The 21686-nt window shown below is 46.6% G+C and overlaps 1 protein-coding gene across 5 annotated transcripts; it reads left to right on the top strand.

Moving 5' to 3' along the window:
* The first annotated feature begins 7 nt into the window (after positions 1-7).
* Positions 8-20355, top strand: STX5 (syntaxin 5). 5 transcript variants are annotated; one of them, XM_008532202.2, is made up of 11 exons: positions 8-147; positions 828-1071; positions 2620-2690; positions 2857-2912; positions 3031-3101; positions 6755-6871; positions 6956-7012; positions 7189-7270; positions 7750-7856; positions 8028-8149; positions 19606-20355. In XM_008532202.2, exons 2-11 carry the CDS (start codon positions 847-849, stop codon positions 19763-19765), a joined length of 1068 nt encoding a protein of 355 aa, XP_008530424.1. In that variant the 5' UTR covers positions 8-147; positions 828-846; the 3' UTR covers positions 19766-20355. The 5 variants fall into 5 exon arrangements, with proteins under 5 accessions (XP_008530424.1, XP_070421308.1, XP_070421307.1 ...); XM_070565206.1 differs by having other exon boundaries at positions 14-147; positions 913-1071; XM_008532203.2 differs by having other exon boundaries at positions 139-453.
* Positions 20356-21686: the final 1331 nt, after the last annotated feature.

The raw sequence follows: 21686 nt of genomic DNA, 5'->3' as shown, positions 1-21686 counted from the left end.
TGTCGTCACCGGGGGTGGGGTTACGTGTGGGTGACGTGGCGGCTTCCAGTCTTTGGTCTGGTTTCCGCGGCTTCGGCTCCCGGGGAGGAGGCGGTGACGACCCGGGAGATTGTGGCAGTGGCGGCGGCGGCAGGCGTCAGAGGGGAGGTAGGACTGGCTCCAACAGGGGTCTGGCGGCCGTGTCAGCTCTGAGCAGCGGCTTGCTGGGGGCGGCGACGGGCGGGGGGAAGGGAACCAGGGGCAAGCGGGTAAGTCCAGCCGGCCTAGCTCGGGGGTGAGCGAATACCTCGCTGTCCAATCAGGAAGACCCCTGTTGAGAAAGACGTCAGCATTAGCTAATCAGCGGCTGCAATCCTCCAGAAGGCGGGATTTTGGCGGGGGTGGGACTTCCTGTTTCAAATAAACACCTAGAGGTTCCCCCCTCCGCCCACCGAAGTGTGTCCACCTCAGGAGGTCCGTCACCGTTTCTCCCTAAGGAATCGAAGGAACCCGTGGAGACGTGAGGGCCCAATTAGGGCCTGGGGCAGTTGCACAGGCCGGGCTGGAGCCTCGGGGCCACGGGACGTGGCTCTGGCCCTGGCTCCACTTCAGGGCCCCCAGCCCGCGCTCTGGCCGCCAGGGCCAAGTTAGAAGAGTCGAGGAGGGGGACGGCCGACGCCGGAGAGGAAGCGGGGCCCTGCCCGCTGCGGGCCGGCCCCAGGATCTGCGGGTGGCTTTGGGCGCGAAAGTCCGTGCCTAGAGAGAAGGGGCCCGAGGATTTGCTGGTTGGGGGGGAATTTGTGGGGAAGAAGCCTGCCTGGGGAATGACACTCTCCCCTCCACAACAGTCCGAGGTTATGCGTCTCAATGATCCCGCGGAAACGCTACGGGTCTAAGAACACGGATCAGGGTGTCTACCTGGGTCTCTCAAAGACACAGGTCCTGTCCCCTGCAACTGCTGGCAGTAGCAGCAGCGACATCGCCCCTCTGCCCCCGCCAGTGGCCCTGGCCCCTCCCCCTCCCGACACCATGTCCTGCCGGGATCGGACCCAGGAGTTCCTGTCCGCCTGCAAGTCCCTGCAGAGCCGTCAGGTAAGGATCTGGAGAGGCAAAGGCAAGAGTGAGCCTCACTCAAATCTGGGAGAGGCTGTGCTCCAGCACTGCTGATTGAAGTCATTCTTGGGGGAACCAGATAGAGAACTGAGCAGTCTTGGAGGGGGCAGTAGGATCTACTAAGAAATAGAGAAGAGGTAGGCTAGCTATCTAGGGGCAAGGATCTAGACTTTTTGGGGGGAGGAATCCCACGGAGGCTAGGGTTGCTATTCTGGAAGGAATACCTGAGAGTGAGAGGTGGCTGCTATATATTTGGTTTGGATAAGAAACAGGTTCTAGAAAGAGCCTTTAGCTCAGAGACATGCACCTTGAAGTCTAGTTCTCTTGAATATAGTTCTACCACAAGTTTGCTTTGTGACCACAGGAAGTTATTGTAGTTGGGCCTCAGTTTTTATATCTGTAAAATGAAGTTTCCTAGAGAATTAATTTTTTTTTCGTGAGAAAGATTGGCCCTGAGCGAACATCTGTTGCAAATCTTCCTCTTTTTGCTTGAGGAAGATTGTTGCTGAGCTAAAGTCTGTGCCAATCTTCCTCTACTTTATGTGGGATGCTGCCTCAGTGTGGCTTGACGAGTGGTGCTAGGTCCGCACCCGGGATCCGAACTCCGGATCCGAACCTGTGAACTCTGGGCAGCTGAAGTGGAACGCACATAGTGGTTCTGGCCAGGCCTAGATAATTAATTTTTACTAAAATCATTTTAATTTTACTAAAATCATTTTGGAGTGCTTTTTAAAAAATTAGATTCCCTTCTCTCAGTCCAGACTTTCTTCTAAGTGGGACCTGAGTGACTATTTTTCTTTTCTTTTTGTTTTTGTTTTTTTTTTTTGAGGAAGATTAGCCTTGAGCTAACTTCTGTTGCCAATCCTCCTCTTTTTGCTGAGGAAGACTGGCCCTGAGCTAACATCCGTGCCCATCTTCCTCTACTTTATATGTGGGACACCTGCCACAGCATGGCGTGCCAAGCAGTGCCATGTCCGCACCCAGGATCCGAGCCAGCGAACCCTGGGCCGCCGAAGCGGAACGTGCAAACTTAACCACTGCACCACCAGGCTGGCCCCCTAAGTGACTATTTTAAAATATCTTTACTGCTCAGCTCTTGTTAACAACTGCTCTTCTATATGATCCCCAAGAGCTTTCCAGTTATCCTGTTTGATTCCCTGATTCAAGGAGTAAAATGGTAATACCAGCTACTATTTATTTAGGGCTTACAGTGTACTGAGTATTTGGCTGGAATACTTTACGGCCCTTATGTCATTTAATCTTAGCAACAACAACAGGAGGTGTGTGGATTGTTTTCATTTCATAGACGAGGAAACAGAGATTCAGAATGGTTTAAGTAACTTGCCCCCAAATCCCCCAGCTGGTAAATGGTGAAGTCAAGATATGAACCTGGGTCAAGCTATCTAGACCACCTGGTGGAGAATGCCACTAGTACTAGAGAGAGAATTTAGTGGACGCCTTAGGAACAGTGAAAGCTGGAAATGAGGAGGGGGAGCTGAAGTCTCATGTTTTGATGTTGCTTTTCAGAATGGAATCCAGACAAACAAGCCAGCTCTGCGTGCTGTCCGGCAGCGCAGTGAATTCACCCTCATGGCCAAGTGAGTTGAGAGATACAGGGGTGCTGGGGTGATACAGTGGCTGAGAAGTAGGCTTGCCTGTGGTGGCCTTGGCCGTGAGGGCTATGAGTGGTGGTGCTGGAGCTAGTGTGGGAATAGGCCCTCTCCTGCCCTTTCCCATGGTATTCGCACACATGCTCATTTGCAGGCGCATCGGGAAAGACCTCAGCAACACATTTGCCAAGCTGGAGAAGCTGACAATTTGTGAGTGTTCTTGGGGTCTTTCAGAAGTGGGGCAGTGAACCAAAGAGGGCCGAGGAACCGTATCCCCTGAGCCTTGTCTCTGACCTCACCTGTGGTGGCTTCCTGTTTGTCTCTGCAGTGGCAAAGCGCAAGTCCCTGTTTGATGATAAAGCAGTGGAAATCGAGGAGCTAACTTATATCATTAAACAGGTGAGCTACTAGCTATCGATAGAGCCTAGCATTCCAATCGGATTGCTTCCATCATTTTCCATTGCCGTAGAGGCCCAGAGCAAGTTTCTAGAGCCAGCCCCAAACATGCTGCTCATCCATTGGGTCACTGGACACTTATTGATCATCTACTGTATAGAGAGCGGTGTGCTGAGCCCTTGCCTCACAAACGGGAGGCAAAATTCCTGCCTTCAAGGGCTTATTATCTAGAATAGGTATCCAGCCCCATAAACTCATACTTATGAGTAGGAGGCAAATGGTCCAGAAAAGATCTTACAAAAAGATGAATGAGACAGTCCAGGAACACTGGGAAAGATTTTATAGAGGAGGTGAAATCTGAGCTACTTTCAAGGCCTGTGTAGAGGCAATGGAAGAACATTCCAGATAGGGGAAACAACGTGTGCAGAGGCATGGCTTGTAAAAGGGAAAGTTCAAGTCTTTGCTCAGGTATTACCTACTCAGGAAGGCATATCCTGATCGTGCTGTTTAATATTCCACTGCCCAAAACTCTGATCTCCATTATCTTGCTATGTTTCCTTTTTCATAGCACTTGATACATTCTAACGTTCTCTATAATTAACTTACTTACTATGTTTCTTGTTTGTCTCTTGTTCTCTCCCACCTACATTGTCCCCCTCCAAAAAAAAATATATATATATACACACACATATGTAAGTGCTAGAAGAGCTGGGGTTTTTTCTTTCTGCTTGTTCATAGATATATCCTAAATCCTGTAACGATGTATGACATATAGTAGGTAGTCAATATTTGTTGATTGAATAAGTGATTGGCAGGAGATGAGGCTGGAAAGGTAGATTGGTGGCTGGTTGTGAAGGTCATCGTGGTCCTTGTTAAGGAGTGTGAAATCACTCTGTATGCCATAGGCTACAGAGACAGTTAGAACCTGGATCCCAGTTCTGTCTGAAAGACACCAGTATGGCACAGTTCTATACAGTTGTGATTCCTTCTTTTCCCTCACAATGTAATGAGAATAAAATGTGAAATTGAATGACCATGGGGAAAAAAACTCCTGGAGCATAGATATGCAGAAAGGCTGAGGAGGAGGCTGCTACAGTTGTTCAGTATGAAGATGGTTATGGCAGAGACCAAAGGGCAGACACATTGAAGAGATGCTGCGCTGGATAGAAAAGGGAGGTTTCCATGAACTCTTGGGATGTTAGTGCATAGGCATTTAAGAACCACTGACTTGGGCCGGCCTGGTAGCACAGTGGTTAAGTGCGCACGTTACGCTTTGGTGGCCCAGGGTTCGCAGGTTCGGATCCCGGGTGCAGACATGGCACTGCTTGGCATGCCATGCTGTGGTAGGCGTCCCACATATAAAGTAGAGGAAGATGGGCATGGATGTTAGCTCAGGACCAGTCTTCCTCAGCAGAAAGAGGAGGTTTGGCAGCAGATGGTACCTCAGGGCTAATCTTCCTCAAAAAGGAAAAAAAAAAATGAACCACTGACTGGATTCAGGCAGACTTGAGTTCAAATCCTATGTCCACCACTTATGGTGTGACCTTGGATATGCTGCTTAACTACTCTGAGCTTCAGTTCCCTTACAAATAATAAGAGGGTGATAACAGTATCTACCTCATAAGGTTGTTGTGAAGATTCATCTGTTTATTTATTCAATCACTCATGTTCTGAGTGACTTTTTGCTCCCTGGTTCTAGGGATTCAGCCTGGTCCCTGGCCTTGGGAACTTCCTTTCTCAATGGGTAGACTAGACCCTACACAAGTAAACAGAAAAGACAGTTTCAGATAGTGGTAAATCCTATTAAAGGAATAAAGGGAGTGAGTTACTAGGGTAGGGACCCACCGTAGATGGGGTGGTCTAGGATGACCTGGCTGAAGAAGGGTCATTGAGACCTGAATGGTGAATCATCCAAAGATCTGGTGGGAGCACTTTCTAGAAAGTGAGAATAGCAAAGCAAAGGGTCCTGAAGTGTGGGCACCCTTGATGCATTTGATGAACACAAAAGAGGCCAATGTGGCTGCAGCATAGCAAGTGAGGAGACTGCCAGGGGATGAGGTCAGAGGAATGGGTGGGGCCAGACCCTGTGGAGTCTGTTAGCCAGGTAAGGAATTTGGGTTGTATTCTAAATTTGGTGGAACCTCTTAGAAGATTTTTAAGCAGGAGGATGACATTTTGGTTTAAAAGATCACTCTAGTTGCTGTGTAGAAAGTGGATTGTAGGAGGGCAAGCTCTAAGAGGAAGCTCATTTAGGAGGCTCTTGGAGATTTTTGAGCGAGAGAGAAGATGACTCTTTGGACTAGGGTGTGTTCAGAAGAGGAGGAGATGAGTGGACAGATTCAGAGTCTATGTTGCAATCAGCTAGGTTCTTTGTGAGTTCCTGCTTAGGTTCCATGTGGATTAAGGGAAAAGAGGAATTGAGGATGGCTCTTAAGTTTTTGGTCTGAGCAACTGATGAATGGTGGTGCCATTTATCAAAATGGAAAGGAAGGAAGAAGGAGGAATGACTTCTGGGGGGAAATTGAGTTGTTTTCTATATGAAGTTTAAGGGCAAAGGGGAAGTTGTAAGCTGCTTAGCATGTTGTGTGGCACACGGTAAACAAATACGAGGCTGCTGTTGTATTCACACGGGGCCGAGTACCCAGTCAGCACTCAGTAGATTATGGTTATGTTGTGGCATATAGGTAGGTTAAAGAGGTGTGAGTATGTGACTTAGAAGCTTCTAGCTTGGGCGCCTAGGTGGGAAGTGGAGCCATCTTCTAAGCTAGAAACTTGGGAGAGAAGATTTTTATGGGGTAAAAACCTGGAATGCAGTTTTGCACCGGGCTGTGGGGAGGCTGCCTCAACTCCAAAGGGACAGACCAGTCAGCAGTGGACATCGTCCAGGGATCTCAGTGGTTGGGGCTGGGATACTGATTGAAGGGACTATTGGAGGGTCTCTAGAAGTTGTCTCATCTAGTTTTTCTTCTATCCTTTTTCTTGAAGTCACTATTCTTGACTCTATTCCATTCCCCCTTCTCCTCTTCCTCTGATCCCTCCCTGGCTCTGGCTGCCCAGGGGCAAGCTTTCTCTGCCACCCCCTGGCCACCTCCTTCATTTCCCTTGTCTCACGTGGCCCTTGGCAGGCTGGACTGGAGAGTGGATGATGCATTGGTCTGGTGTAGAAAGCCTGGCTGTGCTACTCACTCATTGTGTATGACCTTGGACAAGTCACAGAATTCTGTATGTAAAAATCATTTCATTGATGCTTCTGGAAAACCAGTGTGCCTTTGACTCTTCCCTTTTCCTGAGTGCTACACAGGTGCTTTTTGGTCAACATGCCCTGGGTTCAAGATTTTGGCCTTTTAAGGGGCTCTGTGGCCATGAGCATGGCCTCACAAGGTGGAGTAGGGCAGCGGGGTGCAGAGGGTAAACACGTCATTTGTTTACAAATGGATGAAACCATATTTCACCTCTTTCTGGCTCTACTCTGTAGGGACTGAGCCAGAGCTTGGGAAATCTCAGCAGGCCGCTCTGGTCTGACTGTCTGAGATACCCTCACCCCTGCTAATAATTTCCTCCTGGACGTCCCTGCCGGAGTTGTCCACGTGGGAGAGATAGATGGTTGCTGAGGACTCCTTGGTTGACACTCCTTTTTCTGTTGGCTCTTCCACCAGGATATCAATAGCCTCAATAAACAAATTGCCCAACTTCAGGATTTCGTGAGGGCCAAGGGCAGCCAGAGTGGCCGGCACCTGCAAACCCATTCCAACACTATCGTGGTCTCCCTGCAGGTAGGACCTGGGGGAGGCTACGGGGGAGACAAAAGGGAGGAAGGTGTTGTCTTCTTTGGCTGACCCACTCTCCTTTTCTTCTAGTCGAAACTGGCCTCCATGTCCAATGACTTCAAATCAGTTTTGGAAGTGAGGACAGAGGTGAGAAGAATCTGTGTAGGAGGGATGGGAATCTGGGGGTAAGGGCCCAAGAGGGAAATGGGACAGGGACAGGTGGAAGGGTGAGGGCAGCAGGGTCATGGGCTGACAGGAGGATCTCTTGAACATGCCCGCTTTCCAGAGGCCTCAGGACCTTTGCATTTCTTCCCCAACCCCAGAACCTGAAGCAGCAGAGGAGCCGGCGGGAGCAGTTCTCCCGGGCACCCGTGTCAGCCCTGCCCCTTGCCCCCAACCACCTGGGTAAGTTACAGGCAATGCAGGGAGCCCTGAGGGGTAAACTTAGTTACTTTGGTTGTGACAGCATCCTCTAAAGGCAGGTGTGGCTAGGAGAATGGAGGAGCAAGGAAGTGGCTAGGCTTTATCTCTCAGAGGTCAAACCTAATTGCTGGGATTCATGATCCACATTTATAGTCTTCCACATTCTTACTGTTGGGGGTAAATTCAATCATGTTTGGAAAAATGATAGTTTCTAATATTTTCTGTGCAGTTACTCACTTTATTCACACTCTCTCATTTAATTTTCACAAACACTCTTTGAGAAAGCAACTATTATTATTCCCCATTTTACAGGTGAGGAAACTGAGGCTCAGAGAGGTTAAATGATTTGTCCAGGGTCACAAGGCTAGTAAGTGCCAGGGCTGGGATTCAAATCCAGAGCATGTGGGCTTTGAATCTCCTTTTAACTACTAAGAAGTGCCATGTCTTCTTTCTTCGCCCAGGGGGTGGTGCTGTGGTTTTGGGGGCAGAGTCCCGTGCCTCCGGGGATGTGGCCATCGACATGATAGACTCTCGGACCAGCCAGCAGCTGCAGCTCATTGACGAGCAGGTACCCAGACTCTGAACTGGGGAGGGGTTGCTCTTCTGTCCTCTTCTGTGGGCCACAGTCAAGTGTCTGGAATGTGCCATGGGTGGAATGGCAACCTAGGAGGGTCTTAAAGAGGCAGGCCCTACCCTGCAGAAGCTCGCAGTGCTCATATGTGCTCTCTCTCCTCTGAAGGATTCCTACATCCAGAGTCGGGCAGACACCATGCAGAACATCGAGTCCACAATTGTTGAGCTCGGCTCCATCTTTCAGCAGTTGGCGCACATGGTTAAGGAACAGGAAGAAACCATTCAGAGGTGAGACTCTTTTTCTCTCTCACCCAAACAGAGGAGCCTTCTCTTCCCTGTGGGTTGGCATCCTAAAGATCCCCAGGGACACCTTGATGCCCTTTGGCAGAGTAGGGTGAGTCCTACCCACCCACAGGGCCCAATTCACCTGCCTCCATCCATTCAACAAGTGTTTATTGAGCACCTGTTCCACGTCAGGCACTGTTCCTGGAGTTGGGGATCCAGCGATGAGTAGAACAATAGAGTCTATTTCATGCAGCTTACTTTGTAGTGTATGTATGGAATTCAATAGAGCAGGTAGGGGCTGGTGCTGCGGCCAAGTGGTTAAGTTTGCCACTCCACTCTGGCGGCCCAGGATTTTGCCGTTTCGGATCCTGGGCACGGACATGGCACCACTCATCAAGCCATGCTGAGGCAGCGTCCCACATAACACAACCAGAAGGACAGGACCTACAGCTAGAATATACAACTATGTACTGGGCGGCTTTGGGGAGAAGAAGAAAAAAAATAGAGTGGGTAAGGACAGCTTTTAACAAGAATTGACAAGAAATTTGCAGGTAGCGATAAGGACTATAAAGAAAATTAAAGTAGCATGGTGCGTTAAGAGAATGAGTGAGTAGGAATATCAGATTGGGTGGCAGGGAAGGCTGTTCTGAAAAAGACATGACATTGAAGCAGAGACCTGAATGATGAGAGGTATCTAACCATGCAAAGAGAGACAGGAACAGAGGTGCAGATGAGACTAGAGGGAGGTGGGCAGAGCCCAGCGGTGGGAAGACCTGCTCTTCTGGCGCCACCTGCCACTGCAAGAGGCATTTTATTTTTTTTTTAACCTTTTTTATTTTATTTTTTAAAATGTTATTTATTTATTTATTTATTTTAAACAATTTTATTTTTTGTGTGTGATATTTGCTATTATGCAATTTTTTTCTTTTGAGGAAGATTAGCCCTGAGCTAACTACTGCCAATCCTCCTCTTTTTTCTGAGGAAGACCAGCCCTGAGCTAACATCCATGCCCATCTTCCTCTACTTTATATGTGGAACGCCTACCACAGCATGGCATGCCAAGCAGTGCCATGTCCGCACCTGGGATCCGAACTGGTGAAACCCCGGGCCGCGGAATTGGAATGTGCGAACTTAACCACTGCACCACCAGCCGGTCCGGCCCCTGCAAGAGGCATTTTATCTGCTCCTCTTCTTTGGCAGTTAGTGTTCATGCAACCAGTTATGGAGATACAGCCATGGACAAAGATCCCTGCCCTCGTGGAACTTACATCCTAGTAGGGGAGATAGATTATTAAAAATACACATAGGGCCAGCCCTGTGGCTGAGTGGTTAAGTTCCTACGCTCCGCTTTGGCAGCCCAGGGTTTCACTGGTTTGGATCCTGGGTGCAGACATGGCCACTGAGGCCACGCTGAGGCAGAGTCCCACATGCCACAACTAGAAGGACCCACAACTAAAATATACAACTATGTACTGGGGGGCTTTGGGGAGAAAAAGAAAGAGAAAAAAAAAGAAGATTGGCAACAGTTGTTAGCTCAGGTGCCAACTTTAAAAAAAAAAACACATAATAAGTAAATTGTCCAGTATATATTTTTGCTCACTGATAAATACTATAAATAAAGGTAGAGTAGAGTACACTGATCAGGAATGCTAGATTTGGAGGAGCAAGTTGTAATTTTATTTTATTTTATTATTATTTTTTAAAGATTTTATTTTTCCTTTTTCTCCCAAAGCCCCCCAGTACATAGTTGTGTATTTTTAGTTGTGGGTCATTCCAGTTGTGGCATGTGGGATGCTGCCTCAGCATGGCTTGATGAGCAGTGCTATGTCTGCGCCCAGGATTCGAACTGGCGAAACCCTGAGCTGCCGAGGCAGAGCGCACGAACCTAACCATTTGGCCACAGGGCCAGCCCCGTGTAATTTTAAATAGAATGGTTAAGGTGGACCCTATTAAGAAGGTGACATCTGACCAAGATTTGGGAGAAGATAAGGGAGTTTGCCATGTAGAGATCTGGGGAAGTTTGCCAGGCAGAGTGAAGAACCAGTGTGAGGGCCTTCACACGGGAATGTGTCTGATGAGTTAAAGGACAGCAAAGAATCCACTGCAACTGGGGAAGAGTGAGGAGGAGAGTAGTACCGGGTAAAGTCAGAGGGAGCTGAGGGGCCAGATCACGTGGGGCCTTCTAAAGTCATGTGAGGCTTTGGCTTTTACTCGGAGTGACCTGAAAAGCAGTTGCAGGGTTTTGATGAAAGGTTCCTCTATTTGACTTCTATTTTAAAAACATCATTTGATTGCTGTAGTCAGAATAGATTGTAGGGGCCTAGGACAGAAGCAAGGAGATCGGTGCAGAGGCCTGTACAGTAATCTGGGCAGGAGGTGATGGTATGGGGCTGGCCTGGTGGCACAGCAGTTAAGTGCGCACACGTTCCACTTCGGCGGTCCAGGGTTTGCCGGTTCAGTCCCCAGGTGCGACATGGCACCACTTGGCATGCCATGCTGTGGTAGGCATCCCACATATAAAGTAGAGGAAGATGGGCACGGATGTTAGCTCAGGGCCAGTCTTCCTCAGCAAAAAGCTGGCAGCAGATGTTAGCTCAGGGCTAATCTTCCTTAAAAAAAAAAGGTGATGGTAGCTGGGACCAAGGTAGTGAGTAGTAGTTGGATTCTAAATGTAATTTGAAGGTTTGAAGGTAGAATCAACAGAATCAATTCCTTTTTTTTTTTTTTTTCTGCTTTATCTCCCCAAACCCCCCCCCGTACACAGTTGTATATCTTAGTTGCATGTCCTTCTAGTTGTGGGATGTGGGACGCCGCCTCATCGTGGCCTGACGAGTGGTGCCATGTCCTCATCCAGGATCTGAACCCTGGGCCACCGCAGCGGAGCGCGCGAACTTAACCACTTGGCCACGGAGCCGGCCCCCAGAATCAATTCCTTGATGAACTGAGTGTAGGATGTGAGAGAAAAAGAGGAGTTTATGATAATTCCAGGCTTCTGATGTGAGCAGCGGAAGGGATTCATGGCCTTTGCTTGAAATTGGTTACTGTGGGTAGAGTAGGTTTAGGGGGAAAATGAGTTCAGTGTTGGACACATTGTCCAGCAGGAGGTGGACAGTTGTCTGTTAGACATCCAAGTGGAAATAATGAACAGGCAGATGGATATATGGAGTTTGGAAGACAAGTCTGGGCCAAGGGTGGGCAGAATTGGACTTTGCAACTGGGTAAGGGAGTGTGTGTAAAGAGGAGGATCAAGCACTGAGTCTTGGGGCCATTTCTGAACCCAAGTCAGTCCTAGGAAGAGACTGAACAGAGCACAGCTGATGAGGTGGAAAGAAAAATAAATGGATGTGCTGTCCTAGGAGCCAAGAGAAGAAAGTGAGTCAAGGAAAGAGTGGTCAGCTGTAACAAAGTTTGCTTTTAGGCCAAGCAAGATGAGAGCTGGGAATTAATTGGAGTGTTCAGTTCATTAACATTTAATGTAATTTTCGATAAGGTGGGATGTAGGCCTGCCATCTTACTATTTGCTTTCTGGTTTTCCCTTCTGTCTTTTGTTCCTCTGTTCCTCCTTTCCTGTCTTCTTTTGAACGATTGAAATTCTTTTTAGAATTCCATTTAAATTTGTCTGTTGGTATTTTAGCTATGTGTCTTTTTTTTTAGCGGTTGCTCTAAGGATTACAATATGCATCATTTACTTTTCACAGTCTATTTCATAGACAGTGTAAGAACTTGGCAACCCTCTCCTCCATCCTTTATGCTCTAGTTCTCATATTTGTTGCATCTACATACTTTATAAATCCCACAGTACATATTATAATTTTTGCTTTAAAGTTTAAAGAAATTAAGAGGAAAAAATAGTGTTTTGTATTTACTCATATGTTTACCCTTTCCATTGCTTCTCATTCCTTCTGGAATATCCAGTTTCCATCTTGTATCACTGCCCTTTACCCTGAAGAACTTGCTTTAGTATTTTTTTGTAGAGTACATCTGCTGATGACAAATTATTTTACTTTCCTTTTATCTGAAAGTTTGTTTATTTCACTTTCATTCGTCTTTTTTTTTTAAAGATTGGCACCTGAGCTACCATCTGTTGCCAAGCTTTTTTTTTCCTTTCTCTCCAAAGCCTCCCCCGTCCAAGGTTGTATATTCTAGTTGTAAGTCCTTCAAGTTGTGCTATGTGGGATGCCGCCTCAGCATGGCTTGATGAGTGGTGCTAGGTCCACGTCCAGGATCCGAACTGGCAAAACCCTGAGCTGCCAAAGCAGAGCACATGAACTTAACCACTTGGCCATGGGGCCAACCCTCATTCTTTTTTTTTTTTCGCTCGGGGAGATTCTCCATGAGCTAACATCTGCTGCCAATCTTCCTCTTTTGGTATGTGAGCCGCTGCCACAGCAGGGCCACTGACAGACAATGGTGTAGGTCTCTGCCCCAGGAACCGAACGAACCTGGGCCACTGAAGCAGAGCATGCCAACCTTAACCACTAGGCCACTGCGGCTGGCCCTCACTTTCACTCTTTTTTGTTTTTTTAAAGGTTGGCACCTGAGCTAACAACTGTTGCCAATCTTTTTTTTTTTTTTTTTGCTTTTTCTCCCCAAATCTCCCTACAACTATATATAGTTGTATATTTTAGTTGTGGGTCTTTCTAGTTGTGGCATGTGGGATGCCACCTCAGCATGGTCTGACGAGCGGTGCCATGTCTGCGCCCAGGATTCAAACCAGTGAAACTCTGGGCTCCCGAAGCGGAACATGCAAACTTAACTGCTACACTATCCAGCCAGCCCCAGCAGTTAACTATGTATCTGTATGTGATTGTCTTTGAATTTATCCTGCTGGGAGTTCTCTGAGCTTCTTGAATCTGAAAATTTATGTCTTTCACAAACTTTAGGAAATATTTGGGCATTATTTCTTCAAATATTTTTTCTATCCTTTCCTTCTGGGGATTATCTCTATACACACACACGCACACACACTTATATCACATTGCATCTCATTGGGAGATATTTAATGTCAGATTGTCCCTAGATCAGTGAGAATAATATGATCACTTGATTAAGATGGTGACAGATAGTCTCTCTTTTTAAAAGTAGATTTTCTTCTTTGCTGTCACCAAGTAATTTATGGAATACCTATGGTATCCTATTCCCCTAGAACCTTTTACCTAATGTTTCTATCCATTTATGATGCTTGGGTGAGTCAGTTTATCTCATTGGGATACACTTTTCTGTAAAGAAGAGCTTTCCCTTAGTAACTGCATGAGCTCAAGTTCCTCTTAATTGGGCTGGACAAAACCTTAATTATTTTCCTACATTTTCAGAGTAAATAGTTGATGGCAGTTGCCACAAGTAGTGGCCAAGGACTTTTTATTATTATTTTTTTCAATTCTTCCTCTCTTTTGGGCATCATTATGGGCTTAAGGTTTTTATTTACTTTTTGAATTATAATCAGTTAGGATAAGGATTCTTTTCTTTTCTTTTTTTTTTTTTTGAGGGAAATTAGCCCTGAGCTAACATCTGCTGCCAATCCTCCTCTTTTTGCTGAGGAAGATTGACCCTGAGCTAACATCCGTGCCCATCTTCCTCTACTTTATATGTGGGACACCTGCCACAGCATGGCTTGATGAGCGTGGTACATAGGTCCATGCCTGGGATCCAAACCGGTGAAAACCAGTGAAACCCAGGCCTCCAAAATATAGTGCATGAACTTAACCACTCCACCACCTGGCCAGCCCCAGATAATGATTATTTTCAATGTTCAGATTGTTTTCAATTTGTCTAGTGGGAGCCAAGAGGTTTTTGTTCTTATTTTTTAAAAGCATGGGAGAAAATACAAATATGTTTGTGTGCTGATAGGAATAATCCAAAAGAGAAATAAAAATTGATATAGGAGCAAGGGGAGAGAATTCTTAAAATTATGTTCTTGAGATGGTGAGAGGATGTGGAATCCAGTGTGTAAGGGGTGGGCTTGGCTTTCAGAGGAGCTGGTGATGGGTGGAAAAGTGGGGCATGATGTCTAGATGCTGGGCCAGGGGACCAAGACAGCTATATTCATGGCACCTTATAAATGCTGGTGCTCAATACATGGTAGTTGAATATATAAATAAACATCCTTCAACCAGTGGTTCCTAAACCTGGATACTCATCAGAACCCTCTGTGGAACTTACAAAAAATGAAGATTCCTTGGGGCTGGCCCCGTGGCCGAGCGGTTAAGTTCGCGCACTCCGCTGCAGGCGGCCCAGTGTTTCGTTAGTTCGAATCCTGGGCGTGGACATGACACTGCTCATCAGACCACGCTGAGGCAGCGTCCCACATGCCACAACTAGAAGGACCCACAACAAAGAATATACAACTATGTACCGGGGGGCTTTGGGGAGAAAAAGGAAAAAATAAAATCTTAAAAAAAAAAAAATAATAATTAAAAAAAAAAAAAAAAAAATGAAGATTCCTGGAGGGCCACTGCACTCACGTCTGTGGAATCAGAATCTCCACATACGAGGCCAGGAACCTATTTTCTTTACCTGCCCATTTCCTCAGACTACTGCAGTCTTCTCAGTTCAGGAAGAAGAAAGGCCATTAGTGGAAGGAATGGAGAGAGGAGGAGTGGGAGGTTTGAGGTATCCACAGGTCTGCAGGCCCAGCCCACTCACTCTGGGCCTTTAGGCCATGTCCAATCCTGATTGATCTTTATTTCCTACAGCACCCAGCAGAGGGCTTTTCCCCTAGGTTGTTGAGCAAGTGAAAGGGGGTGAGCACACACATTTCTAAAGCAGGTTTCCCAACACTGATCCCTTATGCAGCCTCACATATGTAACTGGTCAAGGTAAAGAAAATAGGTTCCTGGCCTCATACTTGGAGATTCTGAGTACATAGAGGTGAGTGGAGTGGACCACCAGGAACCTTCATTTTATACAAGCTCATAGGGAGTTCTGATGACCATCCAGGTTTGGGAACTACTGGTTAAAAGGATGTTTATTTATTTATTCAACTGCTATGCATTAAGCACCAGCCATTTATAAAGTACTGTGAGTACAGCTGTCTTGATCCTAGCATCGGGAGAATTGACTGATGTTTATCTGGTTCAGCTGAGACCTCAGGCACCTCTTGCTAAGTTAAGCCATAAACACTACAGCTCCTCAGGCTACGATGTATTTTGAATATTAGAATGTTATTATAGATTCAGTGAAACAGAATTGTAAAAGATATTTGAGTTCTTTCCCAAATGCATATGTGTTTTAAATAGAATTGTAGCATTATAGTGTATTTGCAACTTTACATTCTAGTCTGCATTGAAAGTGTCCTAAGTATTTTTCAGTGTTAGTATTCATTTGTTCTTTGGTTCAGCAAACATTTGTTGTTGCTGGTGTGAGCTAGTCCTGCTGGATCTGGGGATAGGAAGGTAAAAGACAGTTCTGGCCCTCAAGGGGCTCAATGTCTAGTAGGAGAGACATACACTAGCAATTACAGTTCAGTATGATAAAGGCAGGGACAGAGGAGAATGAGGAAACTCAGAGTAGGCACCTCCCCTAGATGGGGGCGGGGGGGCCTTCCTGAAAGTGATACCAAGCTAAGACTTCAGGGGAATGCCAGCCAGAGAAGGGGAAAGGAAGCGGCATTCCATGTGGGGAAAAAGCAAGTCAGAAATGAAAAAGAGTTTAGTAGATTCCAGGAATGCAGGTGGATTCCAGGAATGCAGATGTATTCCGTGTGGCTGGGGGAGTGGCTAGAGAGGCAGGGCCAGATCACAGAAGACCTGTTTGCCACAGCAAGAAGTTTGCTCTCAGGGAGAGAACACAGAGGAAATGGATTGATGCTGGGTGAAGGGAATGAAGTTTGTTCCAGCCATGCAGAGTTTCAGACTCCATGGGACAGCCAAGTGGCATTTGATGCGTGGTCTGATGCTCAGAAGAGAGGGCTGAGCTAGAGCTAAGGACTTGGGAGTCAGTGGCCTCTTGGTGAAACCACAAGCATAGATGAGACCATCCAGGGACATTGGGTAAAATGAGAAAAAGGACAGGACAGATCTCCGTGGATTCCAGGGATCTCTAGAGAAGGGAATGTTCTGACCAAGAGACTGAGAAGGAAGGGTTAGGAGGAGGGAAGAAGGTGCAGAGAGATGTACTCTTGGAAGCTGAGATGGAAGGGCTTTTAGGAAGAAAGGAGTGGCTATTTCTCGGTGCCCTGAAGTAAGAAAGTGTGAGGTAAGGATCCTGAGGTGTTAATTGGATCACCGGGCTAGGATTAATTGGACCAGTGCCAGCAGTTTCAGTTGAATGGCTCAGAAGCAATTTTACAGCAGATTGAAACATAAAAGGGAGATAACAAAAGAGAGAAAATTTGTGAACAACCATATGCATAAGAAATTGAAATTTTGAAAGGATGAAATTTTAAAAGTGGACCTTCTTTCATTTGTTTCCTGGATGCCAGTGGATCTGGATTTGAGCTCCCTCTTTAGAAACACTGAGTTAGTCCAAAATTCTCCAGTATGTAAATTCCTAGGCCCCACCCAAGATTCTCTGGATGTGAGACCTGGGAATTTTCATTTTGGGGACCTTCAAAAGGTGATTCTTATTTTTTCTAAGGTATGAAAACTGCTGATTTAATGTTACTGAGGCATTTTCCTTTTCCCCCCAATTTGTAAATTAAAAAATCTCAAACTGTAGAAAAGTTGGGTGGATAGCACAATGAACACATATATTCCTTTCATGTAGATTGACCAAACTGTTAACATTTTATCACATTTGCTTTCTCTTGCTCTTTTTTTCCTGAATCATTTGAAAGTAAGTGCAAATGTCATGACATTTTTATGCCTAAATACTTCAGCCTGTGTCTCCCAAGAACAGGTATTCTGCTGAACAGCCACAATACCGTTATCATACCTAAGAAAATTAAGAATTCTCCAGCACTATCCAGGACTCAGTCCATATTTGGATTTCCCGAACTGTCCTAAAAAAATGCTGTTAGCTTTTTTTTCCCTTCAATTTAAGACAACATTTGATTGTTGTGTCTCTTTAGTCTGCTTTCTGTTTTGTTTTTTGTGACGTTGTCTTTTTTTGAAGAGGCCAGTGCTTCTTGTAGAAAGTCCTGCATGTGAATGTGTCCAGTGTTTCCTCATGATTAGATTAAGGTTGAATTTCTTTTGGCAGCTACATAGGTAATCCCATCAGTTGGCACTTGGTGAAGTTACCCCTTTATTGGTGATGCCAAGTTTGGTCGCTTATTGAAGGTGGTGACATCAGACTGAGTCATCTGTGGAGTCATACTTTGAGTCCACGTGAATGGCCAGCTCCTCAGCCCTTTGATGATCCTGGCCTGACTCATTTGTGAGATTGTGTGTGGCAAAATGGTAATTTTCTAATGCTCTCATTCCTTCTACATTCATTAGCTAACATTCTCCTGTAAAGAAGGAGATTTCTCTCTTTAATATTACTATGGAATAATAGTAATTTCTTTTTTTTATTCAATATAGTATAGTGCGTTACCATTGTTATTCTTTATTACAATCAGATTTCCTAATCTGGCCATATGGAGCTACTTAAAGACAGTTTCTGTATCCTGAACATGACTCAGTTTCTCTCAATCATTATGAAGTTTTGGGCAAAATGAAACTCAGAAAACTAACATCCCAGATCTCCTAGTCATGTTCAAGTAATCTTTCCACTTCTTGGGCTGACCGTCTTCTTCGGTTCAACTGCATTTTTTTTGGTGTTCCCAAATTAGACTCACCTTCTAGTCTTCTGGTTTCTGTGCCTCTCACATCAATTTCATTGTCTGTCCTTCTGTTCAGCCAGACTCCAGCTTTTCATCGCTTGATTCCTTCCCTCTGTAATTGTTTTTTTCCCCTCTCCATCAGATATTCTTTTGCCCTCCTTCCATTGCAAACTTTTCCCCTTTTGGTTTTCCTCTCCTTTTCAAGCCTTTTTTTTTTTTTTGAGGAAGATTAGCCCTGAGCTAACATCTGCTGCCAATCCTCTTTTTGCTGAGGAAGACTGGCCCTGAGCTAACATCTTTGCCTATCTTCCTGTACTTTATATGTGGGACGCCTGCCACAGCATGACTTGCCAAGCGGTGCCATATCCGCACCCAGGATGCAAACTGGCGAACCCTGGGCCACCTAAGCAGAACATGAGAACTTAACCACTATGCCACAGGGCTGGCCCCTCTCAAGTCATTTTTTTCTGCCTCATCCATTTTCGGTTTCCTTTCTTTCTCAAGCCATGTTTTTCTGCCTCATTCATTTTTGTTTTCTAAATCCCCTGGCACTTCTTCAAAATAGCTGATTGTTTCCTAATTTTTTCACCACCAGAGTTCCCTTCTATCAGTTTTCATTCATGGACTCCCATGAGTCTTTTATATGCCAGATTTGCATTATTGTTTTTCCATTTTTGTTAAGCAAAGCCATTCATAATTCAAATGGCTTTTTCTGTTTTTGTTAAACAAAGCCAGTATGAGCTTTATTGGGTATGAGATGACATATGCACCTACATCGAGAAATATAATTACAGCCTAAAGCTGGGAAACGTGTTACTTTAGTTAGCCTCTTTGACATAAATAGGGAATCATGTACAACCCAGGCTCTCTGTATTTGGACAGAGATATCTTGAAGTCGTCATGACCAACTTCCAGGACCTTGGCCTTGCAGCCAATGGCCCAGCCCCTCCTCTCACTTTCCAACTGGATTGGTAGCCTCCACCTACTTCTGTATCCTCAGAGCTCGCAAAGATCTCTGCTCCCAGGGGCTCCGTTTGTAAAGACCAGGGTTTGTGTTTCATTTTTAGGATTGCCTATGCAGGTTGGCTGGGAAATGCTTTATTTTCCTCAGCAACCTATCAAGAGATTGCCCTTCCTCTGAAGTCTTCTCTGTACCCTGGAGAGACATTGTTCTCCTAATTCAGGGCTCTTCTTATTCTCTGACTTCCTGTCCATATCATTAAATTTTTTTCCCTGGCTCACTCGGAACCAAGAGTTCCTGACTATAATGGTGTATGAACTTTTTCCCCTTATTTCAAATGCAATACTATTTGTTAGATAAAAATCAGTAAATAGCGATGAACAAGAAATTATAATAGCTAACATTTTGGGGGCTCTTAGTATGTGTTGGGCACTTTATGTTTGTTAACTCATTTAAGACTGACACCAATCAGAGAGGCAGGGTTTGTATTATCCTCATTTTCCCTTCCTCTGCAGTTGAAGAAAAGGAGACTTGAGGTTAAATAACTGGCTTAGGGTGATAAACTAATAAGTGGCAGAGCTGATTTTCCAACCAGAGCCATGACTTGTTTATATTACCCTTCCAGAACTTCTTCTGTACACAAATATATATGCACCCAGATGGGATCGTATTGTATGTAAACACTTTTTACTCCCACATATTGTGACCATCTTTCCGTGTCAGTAAATACGCTTCGACAGCGTTCTTTTTAATCCGGTGTCCTTCTGTTTCCTCTCCTTCCGGCTCTATCCCCAGGATCGACGAGAACGTGCTGGGAGCACAGCTGGATGTTGAGGCCGCCCATTCAGAGATCCTCAAGTACTTCCAATCGGTCACTTCCAACCGGTGGCTCATGGTCAAAATCTTCCTCATCCTCATTGTTTTCTTCATCATCTTTGTGGTCTTCCTTGCCTGAACCCTCTCCACTCTGAGGCACTCCGTGGGGGTTTGGAACCCTCTTTGGGAGGGCAGGTGGCCAGTGCTGCCGCTGAGCCTGTGCAGGGTGCTTGGGAGAAAGGCCCTGTTTCCCTGGAACTGGTAGGAATGGCCACTGCCCCTGGTCCCCCACCCCTTGCCTCTGGCCACCTTGTCCTCCCCTCACCACCCTCAGGCCCATGAAACACAAATGGTTCTGGATTTGGACTCTGCTGTGAAGTGGCTGGAAGGGAGCAGAGGCCAACTAGGGGGCCGGTGGGGGAGGTTGTCTCCGCTAGGAGATTTTTATAAACCCTCCCCAGCCTCTCCCAAAGGAAACTTCGGCAGCAAGGGGAGATGATGTCCTTCCCCACCTTCCTCAGAGCAAGGAGAGGAAGTGAAACTGCCCCAGGGACCAACTTTCCCATCTGGGTTAGAATTTGACCTCTTCTTCCTCTTCACCATGTGAGGCAGGGGGCCCTGAGCCCCTCGGCTGCCTGTACAACCCCAACTCTGGCTGCTGGTGACTCTCAATCTGCCAAATGCGCTGCAGCCCGTTTTCTCCCAATTACAGCAAGACTGTCAGCCTCACTAGCCATGTCGTCATTTCTGGGTGGGAGCGTCGAAGGGCCTAGGCGGCAAGCAGAGTGAGCCCACTGCCCAGTAGCAGACCTGAAAGGGTTGGGCTGATGGCTTTGAGGGCCAGGCTTTGGGCTCTGCGCGCACAGCTGTCTCTAGGCAGGGGATAACCAAGTGCTGCAGCATTTCATCAGCATAGAATCTTCCCTTCAAAACGGAGAGCAGGGTCCCAGAGTGGGTCCCTGACTGGTGGCAACTTCTAGGACCATCTCCAGCAGTATTTGGACCTGTTTCATCTGCATCCTCCAACCAGTTGGTCCCAGTTTTTCCTTGAGTTGGATGAGGCAGGAGCTCTGCCTGCTGCCAGGAGCGAAAGGCAAAGTGAAGAATTTGTTCCCAGCTCCAGCTGAGATTCTTGGTCCCCTGCAAGCACTTCACCAAATCCAAGCCAATCACAGGAGAATGAGGAAGAGAGCCGCCTGGAATACACACCCTCCGGGGAGGTTAATATGCTTCTTGGTCATTCCTGACCAGGACCCACAACTCCATTCTGAGGACACTCAGTTCCCCCCATCTCACACCCCAAAGGAAGCTCAAACTATAGAGACAACAATCACCATACACTGGACTGGCCCTAGTACTCTGAGGGGTCTGGGAAAGCCCATGTCTTTTTTAGCCCTGGCATTTTAATATTTCCTCTCTCCTTGACCTCTGTTCAGCAGGTGGACTTGCTGGCACCTTCACTGCCCAGTTGACACACTATGTGAGCCTAGCAAAGCCCATCAGTGGTGGGTGGGGAGGTTTGTGAAGACAATTGCTCACCAAAGCCTGACACATGCAGTCTCTCATTTAAGTCGGCAACTCTTCGTGGGGGGATGCATACATCAGAAATTAATTTATTTCACAAATATTTATTGAGTTCCTGCTATGTGCCAGGCATGCTACTGAGCCAGGCGTTGGAGAAAAAAGCCATGAATTAGTCAAGGTCCCTGCTCTCTTGAGGCTTACGTTCTAGTTTTCTATTTCCTGATAATTCATTTTACAGGCGAGGAAAGGGAGGCATAGGTCCGCAGCTGGCAAACGGTCAAGCTGAGGCTTAAAACACTGGCTGGACCTCGCCAGGGGCTTATGAGCGGTCACTTCCACTCCGAGGCCTGGGTCTCCCGCTCCTCGGAAGCCCTTCGTGTGGCCTCTTCCCGGTTCCTCTAGGAGTCCTGGGCTTCAGCTGCCCGTTCTCTGGTCCAGCGCTAACCCTGGAAGGACTAGCATAGCGACGAACGATGAAAGAAGGTGGCGAGGCACGGGGGCCGGGCGGGGCGAGCGCGGCCGGGCCCCGCCCCCCG

The sequence above is a fragment of the Equus przewalskii genome, chromosome 11 (assembly GCF_037783145.1).
Source record: "Equus przewalskii isolate Varuska chromosome 11, EquPr2, whole genome shotgun sequence".
NCBI lineage: Eukaryota > Metazoa > Chordata > Mammalia > Perissodactyla > Equidae > Equus > Equus przewalskii.
This window is presented reverse-complemented; position numbering and strand designations above follow the sequence as displayed.

Bases quoted from the DNA above. Each gene is read 5' to 3' on its own strand.
- STX5 (XM_008532202.2), top strand. From the start codon at position 847: ATGATCCCGCGGAAACGCTACGGGTCTAAGAACACGGATCAGGGTGTC. The intron at 2,691-2,856 runs GTGAGTTGAGAG...GCTCATTTGCAG, and splicing joins GAATTCACCCTCATGGCCAA to GCGCATCGGGAAAGACCTCA. The intron at 7,271-7,749 runs GTAAGTTACAGG...TTCTTCGCCCAG, and splicing joins CCTTGCCCCCAACCACCTGG to GGGGTGGTGCTGTGGTTTTG.